Source organism: Carlito syrichta, unplaced genomic scaffold, assembly GCF_000164805.1.
Source record: "Carlito syrichta isolate Samal-C Ts95f unplaced genomic scaffold, Tarsius_syrichta-2.0.1 Scaffold316469, whole genome shotgun sequence".
Lineage (NCBI taxonomy): Eukaryota > Metazoa > Chordata > Mammalia > Primates > Tarsiidae > Carlito > Carlito syrichta.
This window is the reverse complement of record NW_007260565.1, coordinates 825314-839195: the sequence shown is the minus strand read 5'-3', so window position 1 is coordinate 839195 and position 13882 is coordinate 825314. Positions and strand designations below refer to the sequence as shown.

General features: G+C 46.9%; 1 protein-coding gene and 1 pseudogene across 2 annotated transcripts in view; both read right to left on the bottom strand.

Annotated features, from left to right (window-relative positions):
• Nucleotides 1-2151: 2151 nt before the first annotated feature.
• On the bottom strand, nt 2152-2531 carry LOC103277048 (annotated as a pseudogene).
• A 1666-nt stretch (nt 2532-4197) lies between these two features.
• B4GALT1 (beta-1,4-galactosyltransferase 1) overlaps nt 4198-13882 on the bottom strand; it is a 59210-nt gene continuing 49525 nt past the window's right edge. The window contains exons 3-5 of one of the 2 annotated variants that reach the window (XM_008074486.1): nt 9263-9385; nt 7363-7467; nt 4198-5680 (exon numbers count right to left, since the gene is read on the bottom strand). In XM_008074486.1, the coding sequence (XP_008072677.1) occupies nt 5548-5680; nt 7363-7467; nt 9263-9385 (361 nt within the window). In that variant the 3' untranslated portion in view covers nt 4198-5547. The remainder of the gene's footprint in view (nt 5681-7362; nt 7468-9262; nt 9386-13882) is intronic. The other variant, XM_021707249.1, reaches the window with a different exon arrangement.

Here is a 13882-nt window from a genome sequence, read left to right as displayed (position 1 = left end):
GGCTGCGGTGGCCGGGAGCGGCCACTGCACTCGTCTGGGCGACAGAGTGAGACTCCAACTAAAAAAAAAAAAAGACAGCATTTCTCCAGGAAATGGCCAAGCCCAAGAGCCTGTCCATGGGCCCCTTCCTCCTATCATCTCCTTTCCCGGTCCTTAGAGTCCATGGGGAGGAGGTCCACCTCACTCCCTTCTCAAGGCTGCCATTCCACACACCCTCACTCAGGTAGGGTAATAAAGAGGTGGGGAGTGAGGTCCTGGCTGTCTCCAGAAGAGGAACAGTCACTTACCCAAAGGCTCCCCCAACCCAACTGCCATGTAGTGAGGTTGAAGATATGTGCCCTGGAAGAGGAAAAAAGGAAGCTCCCCAGCACTTGACGTGTGCATATGTATATCTGCATATATGTACATGGCATTCTGTATGTATATGTCAACACACATGACCTTATGCATTTTTAGAAATTTAATAAGGCTGGTGAGGTGGCTCACATCTGTAATCCTAGACTGCTTGAGCTCTGGAGTTTGAGACCAGCCTAGGCCACACAGCAAGACCTCATCTCTACAACAACAAAAAAAAAACAATAAAAACATTAGCCAGGCATGGTAGCACATGCCTATAGTCATAACTACTAAGGAGGCTGAGGCAAAGGATCGCCTAAGCCCAGGCAGTCGAGGCTGCAGTGAGCTGTGATAGTGCCTGTAGCCTGGGTGACAGAGTACGACCGCCACTAAAAAAAATAATAAAATTTAACAAACATTTTTTAACACTTGTAATGCTTATGAGCCAGGCCATGTTCTGTATGCTTTTTAAGTAGAGTATTAACTCACTTAACCTTCATAACAACTCTATGAAAGATTGTTATTACTCCCATTACTCAGATTAAGAAACTGAGGCACAAGATGGGAACAGTGGAGCATGCCTATAATCCCAGCTACTCAGAAGGCTGATGTGGGAGGACTGCTTGGCCAAGAAGTTCCAGTCCAGGCTGGGAAACAAGATCCCATCTCTTAAAAGTAAAAAAATAATAATAATAAAATATAGGTTAAAATCTGCTACTTGCGATGGATGGATAGACCCTGTGAGATAGTACTTTGTCCAAAGGACCAGAGTCATCCTTGTTTGAAGGTCAGATCTGAACCCCAGGGAACCCCAGGTCACCAGGGATCCTGCCAGCATTCCCATGGATGGGCAGAGACCCTGGAGTAGCTATAATGGGCTGCCCTTCCTGCTCCTGTTTCCCAAGGGATGCCCGCACTCACAGCTTCAATCTTGCAAGGCCGGCAGCTGCCTAACCCTGGAGGGGAGGGTGACCTCTCCTGCAAATGGTTTCCTCCCCGCCTTTCCTCAGGCGTGCCAATCCAGTTCAGCAAGAGTATGAGAAACTGCTGGTGCCTGACCCAGGACCACCAAGGAGGAGGCACCTGGAGTACTTCTTGTCTCAAGCACCTGGGTAACAGCAAGAGCTCCTTAGAGCATCTGGCTAAACTTACAGAAACTGACAAGAAATCTCATTTTGGATAATTCCACTGAAGTTACACTGCAAAAGGATCCGAGATCTATATCTGAACTATTCTGGCATTTGTTGAAAACAGAATGTGGCCAGAGATCTGCTAGAGGAATACATTTCTTTTTCTTTTTTTTTTTTCTTTTTTTTGAGTTGGAGTCTTACTCTGTTGCCCAGGCTGGAGTGCAGTAGTACACTCACAGCCACCGCAGCCTCGACCTGCTGGCTCAGGCGATCCTTCTGTATCAGCCTTGCAAGTAGTTGGAACTAAAGGCATCCGCCACCACACCTGGCTAATTTTTTGATTTATTGTAGAGATGAGGTCTCACCAAGTTGCCCAGGCTAGTCTCGAACCTGTGGGCTCAGGAAATCCTCTCACCTCGGCCTCCCAAAGTACAGGGATTATAGGTGTGAGCCACCTCGCCTGGCCAGGGGAATACATTTCTATTTTGAAATGGCACTAGGTACTACACAGGGAGTACCTATGAGGTGTCAACCATTGCAACAATATCCTTTATTATGTGTGGGTTTTTAAAATTATTTCCTGAATCTCTCCAAACACAGGCAAAAATAAGTGTGCCACTTAACATATTGGAACTTGCAAACTTGATAATTGCCTAGAGAAGGGAAAGTTATCTCCAAAAAAGGTTTAACCAGGAAGCCAATGCATCTGATGACCTCCAAGGACAGGGAGATGAACACAATAAACAGACTGTCCCCCATCAGAACTTTCATTCACCACCATTTGATAACCATTATTCAGGCCCAGATCAGCAGCACATCTCTTGCCAACAACCATTAAATGTCCAAGAAGATTTTCATCAACATTTTCTGCTGCAGAAATTTGGGGTATGTGTTTCTTGGATATCACCAGAAAACAAGTTGTTGCTTGAGGGGAAATGTCATGGAAAGCAAGACACCGGTCATCCTCAAAAATGATTTTGGCTGGATTTCCTGGCGGATGATCTTCTCGAAGATCTTGTCACCACCAGGCCGGGCGACCTGAGCCTTGGAGATCTCGTCTGCCATCTCGGCCTCCCTCCTGCGCGGCAGCCAGGGGAGAGACTCGGGAGGAGGGAGGAACCCTGGGAGCACACCAGTCATTGCTTTAGATACATCATCTCTTCCAAGTCTCAAAAAGGTCTCCATGTGTTATTATTCCCATTTTTCAGATAAGAAAATGAGGTTCAGATGGGGAAATGTCTGCTTCCATCAGGGAGGCGCGTGTACTTTTGGGGCACACCCACCCCATCCCACCCCTCATCCATGACACCCCTCGGACCAGGTGAAGAGAAACCACCTGAGGTTACAAAGATAGGGTCATTTATTCACGTTATATTACGGATTTTAAAGGCAAAAATACAGTTCTGTCTGTTTTGAACATTAAGGTCAGACACTGCCCCCTCCCTCCCCCCAGCAATGGTAAATATACACATTTGCATAGGGGATGTCAAAACACATAGCACAACAGGTTTCTACACATGAAAGCTGTCGTCCTGGCTGTTTGGGACTCCCCATGCCCAGCCTGGCAGGCAGCAGAGACCCCTTCCAGGCTGAGGGCCAGCACACCATTTCCTTTACCCTTCTGTGCCACTTCTGCCCTCTAATCTTTCCCAAAGGCCACTTCACACAGGGTCACCAGCAATGGGATGAACAGAAACAGAAAAGCACAGCAAATGACAACTTCATGGTCGCAACTCCCAGGAGAAGGAAATGCTTTCTGAACCCTCAGCCCTGAATCCCCAGTAAAGAAACAGGACCCAAAGTATCTCATGAACCAGGCCGATGTCTAGGCTTGCCTGTGCCCTGGTTACACCCTGGGCCTAGGTGGGCCCCATGAGAGCACCAGGACAGCAAATGGGGGAACAGCCAAAGCAGTACTTCCCTTGGTTCTGAGAGCGAACCACATATTGACAAGAACAGAAATATGACCAAAAAAAGAAAGACAGAATATAGAATTTTAAGAGTAAAGTAACAAAGAAATTACCACTCAGGGCATTTGTCTCCTTTCTTTTAAGGCACTTTGGAAAAGACAGAACCTGGGGACAGAAAGAGAGGCCTTCATTCTTTGTATTTCCCAAAAGCCCCTCTCAGTGCAGTCATTCCAAGTTTTAATATCCTCATTATGGGCGGGGAACTGACAGAGGAATACTTCTTGCATAGCCCAGGTGCTGCTGCAGTGGAAAATAATTTTTAACCAATACAAAGGCTTCTGGAAAAAAGAATCAAGTTAGCATCTCAGATGCTCAAAGCATTAAAGGCACAGATCAGATTGGGGCCAGGCACCAGCTCAGCCTCCAGGTGCCCAGGAGGGCAGTGGTTGGATTCGCCCTGAGCAGAGGGCTCAACCCTGGGATTAGGCAGCTGAATCTGAGGACTTCAACCCAGGCCGGGCCTGGCAAAGGCGCTCAGTGGTAGGAAGTGCCTCGTGCCATCTCACCCCAGGCAGCTAATCATCTCCCAGCAGGGGTGGGTTTGGGCAAGACACCCCTGAAGGTTAGCCTCACTGGGGTGGGAGCACCTGCTGAAAACCTGAGGTGGAAGGGGTAGCTTTAGGCACCAGGTTCTTGGAAGGGAGTCAGGGTGTGGGTTGGGCTGACTGTTCTAGATTGCTAATCAAAAGGCACATTCACGCTGGAGAATGAAGTGTTGACCCTGAGAGCCACAGTCAAGTTTTAGGGAACAGGCAAGAGGCAAAGGAACAAAAAGGGAGAGGAAGGAAGGAGAAAGGCAGGGCAAGAGAGAGAGGAGGACTGGTCATACAGAATGGGCCAGGGAGTGTGGCTGGCAGAGCCTTCGAGGGAGGTGGCCCCCACCAGAACAGAGGTTCCTTCCACCTGGGGAGGTACAAAGGGATGGTAAACAACCTGATTGCTGTTATTTACAACCCCACAGCGAGGGCCCTGAGGGGTCAGTCAAAGGAGGTTGAGGTTCCCTCTGCCCTGCCCCCTGAGGAGTTCTGCACAGCAGGTAGGCAGAGGCTTCTATCCTCCCAGGGCCTCCGCCCTAATCTGGCAGGATAATGTTGACCAGGAGGACTTGCCCGTCAAGGGACCAGGTGATTTTGCTCCTCATAAAACCTGGCCTGCCAGCTAAATCATAGGCCCATTTGTGGCCACTACAGCATACATTGTTTTTCTCTAAAAAAAAGCTCAATCCCCTCCTCACATTTAAAACACCACAATAAAAATACATAGGAAATTCAAGTTTACATAGCATGCCCAGAAAAATAAATTGTCATGACTTAACACTAAACAGCTATGCAAATTTGGATCAACACAAAAATCAAGCTAGACCATAATTAGAACTTGATTGTTTTCTTTAAAAATACTACAAACTGCTATAAAAAAAAAATCTTTACATTCAGAAATCAGACAATCTGAAGACAGGTCACTGAATGTGAGAACACACAAAGGCTTTTGCTCTCATGGCTAACGTTGCCTTGGAATTCACACATTAGCAGGACAAAAGATCCAAGGCTCAAGTTTTAAAATTCTTTTGCTAAGAAAAGACATACACACAGTGATTGTAATAGTTGCATACCACTGAAAGAAGGTAGTGGTGGGGGAAGGGCATGAGAATGGTTGAAATTTTGTGTTTTTAAATTAAAATATGACAACTAAAAAATATCACACCAATCATATTTCAGCAGCACTCTCGAATTTTTCATGAAGTAGTAAGAACACCACAACCAAGAGAAATTCTGGCCTATTTCACAATTTAGCAGTTTCATCGCTGGGAATGAGTCCCACAGTCGCCAAATGTGGGACTCTTGGGGGTGACACTGTGAACATGTCAAGAATCCCCAAAAGCGGACATTTTCTACACTGACAAACACCTTGTAGAGCTAAGAAGTCCCATGCCGAGCCAAGTTGGGGGCAAAATACCCCACATGTCCTGGTCGTCTGGAAAGGCATCTGAATGGTGAGCAAAGGGACCTATCACTCAGACTGATACAAATGAGAGGGACCAGCCCAGCAGATGGGCAGGGACACACAGCAGAGGTCCCTGGTATTTTCAGGTCTCTTATTTATGTACCAAAATGCTAGCTCGGTGTTCCGATGTCCACTGTGATTTTAGTATACAATGGGTATCTCTGTATGTCCAACACCTGGTAGGTGAGTGAGTTCAAACCATCAGAGAGCATTGTCTCCTTTGTGTGTGCAATTCGGTCAAACCTAAAAGGAAAAAAAGGGCAAAGGGACAGTGTCAAAATAAAAATCTTAAGAAGTCATTACATTTACTTCCTCACTCCCACTCCCCCACCCTGACTGGCTCTATGTCCCTTGAGGCACAGAGCCCTCTCTAGAACCCTCCATCCTGACATCTACCCCATTGTAAAGGGGGAGAAGTGATGCAGGGGTATGGGGTGGGGGTGTCTCTCCATGGGTTCTTTGCCTTCACCCCAGAAAATAATTTCAGAGTGACTCCCAAGTATGGTTTCAGACAAAATTTATTAGAAAGAAAGAGACATGCTCAAAGAGTATGGATGCCTTAAGAGAAAGGACATGAGCTTGGCTTTGACAATGGTGATTAAGCAAACCATGAGCTAAGAGGGGTGAACTGCAGGTATGTGGTTATTACCTTCTCTCTATCTTCTGTGAGTTTAAGAGGGGTGGGTCGCAAGTTTTTTTTGTTTTTGTTTTATTGAGTTGGAGTCTCACTCTGTTGCCTGGACCAGAGTGCAGTGGCAACACTCATAGCCACTGCAGTGTTAACTTGCTAGGCTCAGGTGATCCTCTGCCTTAGCCTTCCAAGTAGCTGGAACTACAGGCACGTGTCACCACACCTGGCTTTTTTTTTTTTTTTTTTATTGTAGAAACGAGGTCTTGCGATGTTGGTTAGGCTGGTCATGAACCCTGGGCTTAGGCAACCCTCTCACCTCTGCCTCCCCAAGTGCTGGGATTACGGGCATGAGTCATTGTGCCCAGTGGGTCACATTGATACCATCTCTCAACCCTCTAAGCTCACAAGAACCTCACTCTGTCACCCAGGCTGGAGTGCAGTGGCTTGCTCACAGCCATCACAACCTCAACCTGCAGGGCTCAGATGATTGTTTCATCTCAGCCTTCCAAGTGGCTGGAACTACAGGCGTGAGCCACTATGCCCAGCTAATTTTTTTTTTATTATTATTTATTGTAGAGACAAAGTCTTGCCATGTTGCCCAGGCTGGTCTCGAACCCGTGGGCTCAGGCAATCCTCTCATCTTGGCCTCCCAAAGTGCTGGGATTACAGGTATGAGCCAACACGCCTAGCTAGAACCTTCTAAATAAATAAAGTTATGCCTAACTGGATTTGGGCATTTCTTAGAACATCGTGTCTACGTGTTATATAATTCCCTATTGTTTCAGTAATTTACTGTACTGGTAGATCCATATTCCAGCCTACAAAGTGGTCAGGCCCAGTGTGCCTAGCTGGTCAGGTGAAGGCTGTGTACCCATCAGAAAGATGTCAAAATGCTTATCCTATTTTAATTTTTTTTTTTTTTTTGAGTTGGATTCTCACTCTCACCCAGGCTGGAGTACAGTGGCATGCTCACAGCCACTGCAGCCTCAACCTGCAGGGCTCAGGCGATTCTTCTGCCTCAGCCTTCCAAGTAGCTGGAACTACAAGCACGTGCTACCACGCCCGGCTAATATTTGATTTACTGTAGAGATGAAGTCTTGCCAAGTTGCCTGGGCTGGTGGGCTTAACCTTGTCCTACTAAACCTTGTCCTCCCAAAGTGCTGGGATTACAGGCTGAGCCACCGAGTCCAGCCTATCCTATTTTAATTTAGACCTGGCTACATGAAACTTATCTATGTCTAACCTGCAATGAATAACCTGTCTCAGAAGGAATAAGAATAAACAGAGAACACACCTCTGAGGATTGGGTTCATTTTTCTTGTCTCTTGAGTGGCGGATCATGCGACACTTCCCAACCATAGCATTTGGGCGAGATATAGACATGCCTCTAAAAACTAATCTGTAACGAGTAAAGCGGAAAGTCATTATCACAGCGCTGCCATAAAGCTTGGGTCCAACAGCTCCGTTTGCGAGCCTGTTGCCGCATCTACCACCCTGCTCTCACTCAACTCACCCATCCCTGCACAACATAGGTTAAAACTCACACTCCTAGTCCATGTCCTTTTATGGCTGGTTCTGCAGTTGTGGTGCTGACCATCATATGCCAGGCACTAGCGGTGTCTGCTCTCACAGCACGTACAGTGTAGATGCTCAGAACATAAAGTTTTTGGGGCCAGGATGGAGGTGAGAAGAAGAAGACAGGGTTGGGGGCACAGAGAAAGATGCAACTAAATCTGCTGGAGTGAGACTGAAGAGCCAAGTGGAGGTGAGCAAGTGTCTGCCAGAGAATTTCGGGCAGCCAAGACAGCACAGGCAAGGCATGGAGGTGACAGCAAGCTTCTGGGGACTGGTGACAAAGGTCTGGGGTCGGAAGTGGCAGATGACGAGGCTGAAAACAAGAGCAGGGCTAAATCATGGAGGCTTTCTCAGAGGATCCCAGCAAACGGCACCAGTGTGGAAAGGGATGCAATATACATTAGCTCCCAGAAGTTTGTAGCCGTGGGGAAGTCTCTCAGGAAAGTAGTATAAGGATGGAGGGCAGAGAAAAGACTAGAGGCAGTTAGAAAGGGTGGAAGTCCAAGAAAAAAGAAAGAGGACCAAAATTAAAGCCTTGACAGTAGGCATACCGTAGTTAAGAGGTAGGAGTGGCTGATCTTGGCCGACCTAAAGGATCCTGGCCTTGCCTTCCCCAATGCTGATCCTAGTGCCTGGTGTACAGTAAGCAGGTGCAGCATAAAAGTTAGGTATCCTATTTTCTTTTTTTTTGAGTTGGAGTCTCACTCTGTCACTCAGGTTGGAGTGCAGTGGCATGCTCACGCCCTCTGCCGCCTCAATCTGCTGGGATCAGGTGATCCTTTTGCCTCAGCCTTCCAAGTAGTTGGAACTACAGGTGTGCACCACCACATGCAGCTAATTTTTTTGGTTTTGTAGAGACAAGGTCTCACCATGTTGCTGAGGTTGGTCTTGAACCCGTGGGCTGAGGCAATCCTCTTGCCTCTGCCTCCCAAAGTGCTGGAGTTATAGACGTGAGCCACTGCACCCAGCCTTATGTTCTGATATTAAACTCAATGACTGGCTCTCAGAAGGAGAGGGTGCTTCTTATTGGTGGCTGGTGGGGTTATAAAGCCTCTATTGCCAGAGAACTGAGCAGAATGTGGTTTCAAATGCCATTGACAGAAGGTTTTTTATCACTTGTAATAACAACCTACAGGATGCAGGTTGCTTAAAAAGAGCTCCAGGATGTAGATGGTGCAGTATTGGCCATGGCATGATGGTTGTTGGGACTGGTCGAGTCCTCAGAGGTTTATTATACTATTCTATCCCCTTTTACGCATATTAAAAACACTCCAAAATATAAATATAACACAAAGCTTCTGGAAAGTTAGGATTCTGCCACACTGAAAGTGGACCACAATGAGATGCTAAATTTTTATAGATACTGAAGTCAAAGTAAACTCACCCCCTCGCTTGGTTCCCATTTTACATTTTCTGAGGCTAATCCACAAGTCTCAGAAGCTTATTTTCCTAAGGACCTTCTTCAGTACCTATAGGACCTACGGGGGGACACACCTGAGAATTCAGGCTGAGACTGCATCCCGCCTGAGGATCAGTTCTTGCAGAATAACCAGGCACTGACTCAAAACCTGGAAGTGAAGGTTGACAGAGGTGAAAGAGATTGAAGTTGTGACCATTACCTGTTAAAAATGTCATCATCTTCTCCTCCCCAGCCCCAGTAATTATTAGGAAATCCATTGATGGTGAGAAATTGTTGTTTACTTAGAGCAGAGACACCTCCGAAATACTGAACATAAGGTAGGCTGGGGGAAAAACATACACAGAGGACCAGTGGTTAGTTCCATTCTGACACCCCCAAAATAAAGCTTGCTAAAAATATAAACACCTGTAAAGTTATTCTTTACTATCTAGAACTTTTTGATTGGTAGGGCAGTTATGAAGGTTTTGTTTGAATTGCTTTTGTATCAGGGCTTGGATTATTTTAGAGAAGACACAGGTATCAAAAAGTATAATCTTTCTCTTTCCAAGAATACAGTACTGTTTCTTTGGTTATCTAGGAAACGAGTCAGCTGGGAGCAGTGGCTCAAGCCTGTAATCCCAGCACTTTGGAAGGCCAGGGTGAGAGGATTGCCTGAGCCCAGGGGTCCAAGACCAGTCTGGGCAACTTGATTGAGACCTTGTCTCTACAACATATCAAGAAAAATTAGCCAGGTGTGGTGAAGCACACCTGTAGCTGCAGCTACCTGAGCCCAGCAGGTCGAGGCTGTGGTGGCCGTGAGCATGCCACTGCATTCCAGCCTGGGTGAGAGTGAGACTCCAGCTCCAAAAAAAAAAAAAAGAAAAGAAATAAAATGAGTCAGCGACAAGAGTGGGCATAAGCCCAATCCTTGCAGAGTGGCTCAGGAATCAGCTTCCCATGTACCCTGCTCTTGCAAATGAAGTCCAAGAGGGCCTGGAATCTGAGACTGTTTTAGAGTCTCCCTGTGTCCACCCGCCATGGTCCCCCTTCCTACTCCAACCCTATCTACCAATCTAGCTTTCATTCTTCTAAAGTCATTCAGGCTTAAACACTGACCCTAACAGTAGAGCCAGCATTTTTGGAAATTTGCTAAAATAAAATTTTCATTGAAATTTCTACTTTGGCTGGGCGTGGTGGCTCATGCCTATAATCTCAGCATTTTGGGAGGCTGAGGTGAGAGGACTGCCTGAGCCCATGGGTTCGAGACCAGCTTGGGCAACTTGGTGAGACCTCATCTCTATGATAAATAAAAATGTTAGCCGGGTGTGGTGGTGCATGCCTATAGCCCCAGCTACTTGGAAGGCAGAGGTAGAAGGATCGTCTGACCCAGCAGGTCAAGGATGCAGTGGTGACCATGAGCAGCATGCCACTGCGCTCCAGCCTGGGCAACAGAGTGAGACACTGACTCAGAAAAAGAAAGGAAAAGAAAAAAAGATATTGCTACTTTATTCTGATTTAGCAAAATGCATAATGAACTTATTTTACATATTTCCAAGTAGTAGTAGGGCATCTGGTCTGTCACCCTTCCAAAATTCTTTGTATTTCAATATTTCAGTGGTTATGAATTGTAGCCTCCCAAAGGATATAGAATCAGCACCGACAAGAACTATCAAGAATCAGGACCTGCCCCAAAGGCCATGCAAAGGGCTGCCTGTGAGTTTTCTTTTTTTCTTTTTTCGAGTTGGAGTCTCACTCTGTTGCCCAGACTGGAGTGCAGTGGCCGCTCCCGGCCACCGCAGCCTCGACCTGCTGGGCTCCGGCGATCCTTCCGCCTCAGCCTTCCGAGTAGCCGGAATTTCAGGCACGCGCTACCACGCCCAGCTAATTTTTTGATTTATTGTAGAGATGAGGTCTCGCCTGCCCAGGCGGGTCTCGAACCCGCGGGCTCAGGCAACCCATTCACCTCAGCCTCCCAAAGGCATGGAATTACAGGCTGAGCCACCAAGCCCGGCGCCTGTGAGTTTTCTAAGGACTATGGTCAACCCCGAGTGCAGCTCGAAACCACACTCAGGCTCTTACTGAATCCAGAGACCAAAACTCATAACATAAATTAAGGAAAATTCTAACTCAGACTTTGAGGGGGAAGTCAGCTAAACCATATAGAACATATGAAAATACAGATACAATTCTTATTTTCAAATACATCAAGGGATTCTGACTGCAAGTATCTACAAGCAACGATCCCTGGGGGCCTGTTTTAATGAAACTATTTGTAATGAGGTGTCATCACTTAGGCACTGAGTCATCCACCTTTTGGCATACCTCATGCTACTGTCCATTTTTTTTTTTGAGTGGAAGTCTCACTCTGTTGCCCAGGCTGGAGCGCAGTGGCACGCTCCTGGCCACCGCAGCCTCCACCTGCTGGGCTCAGGTGACCTTTCTGCCTCAGCCTTCCAAGTAGCTGAACTACAGACACACACCACCATTCCCGGCTAATTTTTTTTTTTTTGTAATTGCAGAGAAGAGGTCTCACCAAGTTGCCCAAGCTGATCTCGAACCCCTGGGCTTTGGCAATCCTCTCAACTCAGCCTCCCAAAGTGCTGGGATTATAGGCGTGAGCCACTGCTCTCGGCCTAGTTTGTTGATTTATTGTAGAGAGAGGGTCTCGTCAAGGTGCCCAGGCTGATCTCAAACCCGTGGGCTCAGGCAATCCTCTTACCTCGGTCTCCCAAAGTGCTGGGATTATAGGCGTGAGCCACTGCATCTGGCCTGTCCAGACTTTTTTTTTTGAGTCGGAGTCTTACTCTGTTGCCCACGCTGGAGTGCAGTGGTACACTCATGCAGCCTTGACCTGCTGGGCTCAGGTAATCCTTCCGCCTCAGCCTTCCAAGTACTATATCCAGGTAACTTTTTGATTTATTGTAGAGACGAGGTCTCACCAAGTTGCCCTGTCTAGTCTCAAACCCCTAGCCTCAGGCAATCCTCTCTCCTTGGCCTCCCAAAGTGCTAGAGTTACAGGCTTGAGTCACGGCACCCAGCCCTGTCCACAATTTTAATGTGAGGGTTTGAACCAGAAGTGGCCAGGCCAATCAGGTTTTTACAGAAATAAATTCTTAGTCACTTCAAGGGGAAGTACACACCAAGTCAACAAGATTAGGTTTTGCTGTCTCTGCTGCTTTTTCTTTTCTTTTTTGAGTCGGAGTCTCACTTTGTTGCCCAGGCTGGAGTGCAGTGGCACACTCACGGCCACCACAGCCTTGACCTGCTGGGCTCCGGCGATCCTTCCGCCTCAGCCTTCCAAGTAGTTGGAACTACAGGCGAGTGCCACCACACCCAGCTTTTTTTTTTTTTTAATTATTGTAGAGAGGAGGTCTCACCAAATTGCCCAGACTGGTATCAAACCTTTGCACTCAGGCAATCCTCTCACCTCAGTTTGCCAAAGTGCTGGGATTACAGGTTTGTGCTACCGTGACCTGCCTTGCTGCTTTTTCTTATGGGTTTGCCCCATCCCCAAACCTGCCTGGCTCTCTGTGAAACAAACATGGTGCTGTGGCAAATAATTAGATAATAACTGACTGGGCCTCCTCCTGGCTTACTGCAATGCTTCAAGGGAGCAATTTAGGGGTCAGGGCATGAAACACACACATGAAGGGAGAGGGGGAGACAGAAGGCACAGAGCGATTTCTGGAGAGTCCAGTAGTTATGTTACATTCAAATTCTCCCCCTTTAAGACAGCAAGCTTAGGGCCTGAATACCTTTAATCTGGGAGAAGAACTTCATATAGTTCTAAATCTCCCTGTATTCATATCACGGCCCTCATTCTCCTAGCAAGGGAAGACAGGAAGAAATGATGAGAAAAAGAGGAACTAATTGCATCTAAGGCTGGGCATGGTGGCTCACGCCTATAATCCCAACAACTTTGGGAGACCAAAGAGGGAGGATTGCTTGAGGCTGGGAGTTCAAGACCAGCCTGGGCGACATAATAAAACCTCCATCTCTATATAAATTTTTTTTTTTTTTTTTTTTGAGTTGGAGTCTCACTCTGTCGCCCAGACTGGAGTGCAGTGGCTGCTCCCGGCCACCGCAGCCTCGACCTGCTGGGCTCTGGCTATCCTTCCGCCTCAGCCTTCCACGTAGCTGGAACTACAGGTGCGTGTTACCACACCTGGCTAATTTTTTTTTTTTTTTAATTTATTGTAGAGATGAGGTCTTGCCTGCCCAGGCAGATCTCAAACCTGCAGGCTCAGGCAATCCACTTACCTCAGCCTCCCAAAGGCGTGGGATTACAGGCTGAGCCACCGAGCCCGGCTTCTATATAAATTTTAAAAAATTTGCCAGCCATGGTGGCATGAGCCTGGAGTCTTAGCTACTTAGGAGGCTGAGGCAGGAAGATTGCTTGAGCCCAAAAGTTTGGTTACAGTGAGCTATGACTGCACCACTGCACTCCAGTCTGGGAGACGGAATGAGACCCTGTCTAAAAATAAAAATAAATAGACAAATGAATAAAAAAAATAAAATGCTCGTATCTAAACAAAGGGCCTGTTGTCTGTACAGGCAAACCACTCAGTAGCCCTCAGCCTAAACCAGGGCTACCTAACACACAGAACCTGCAGCACAAATTCCCAAAGCCTCAAATTTATATAAAGCAAAGACGTGAAAAGCTATGTTATTCACAGGATAGATAATTTAAAACAATTTCACGTTAATATAAACATGGATAAATTAGGCAACAAAATGCAAATTTATTTACTTATCTTTTTTTTTTTTTTTTTTTTACGTTGGAGTCTCACTCTGTTGCCCAGACTGGAGTGCAGTGGCACACTCCCGACCACCGCAGCCT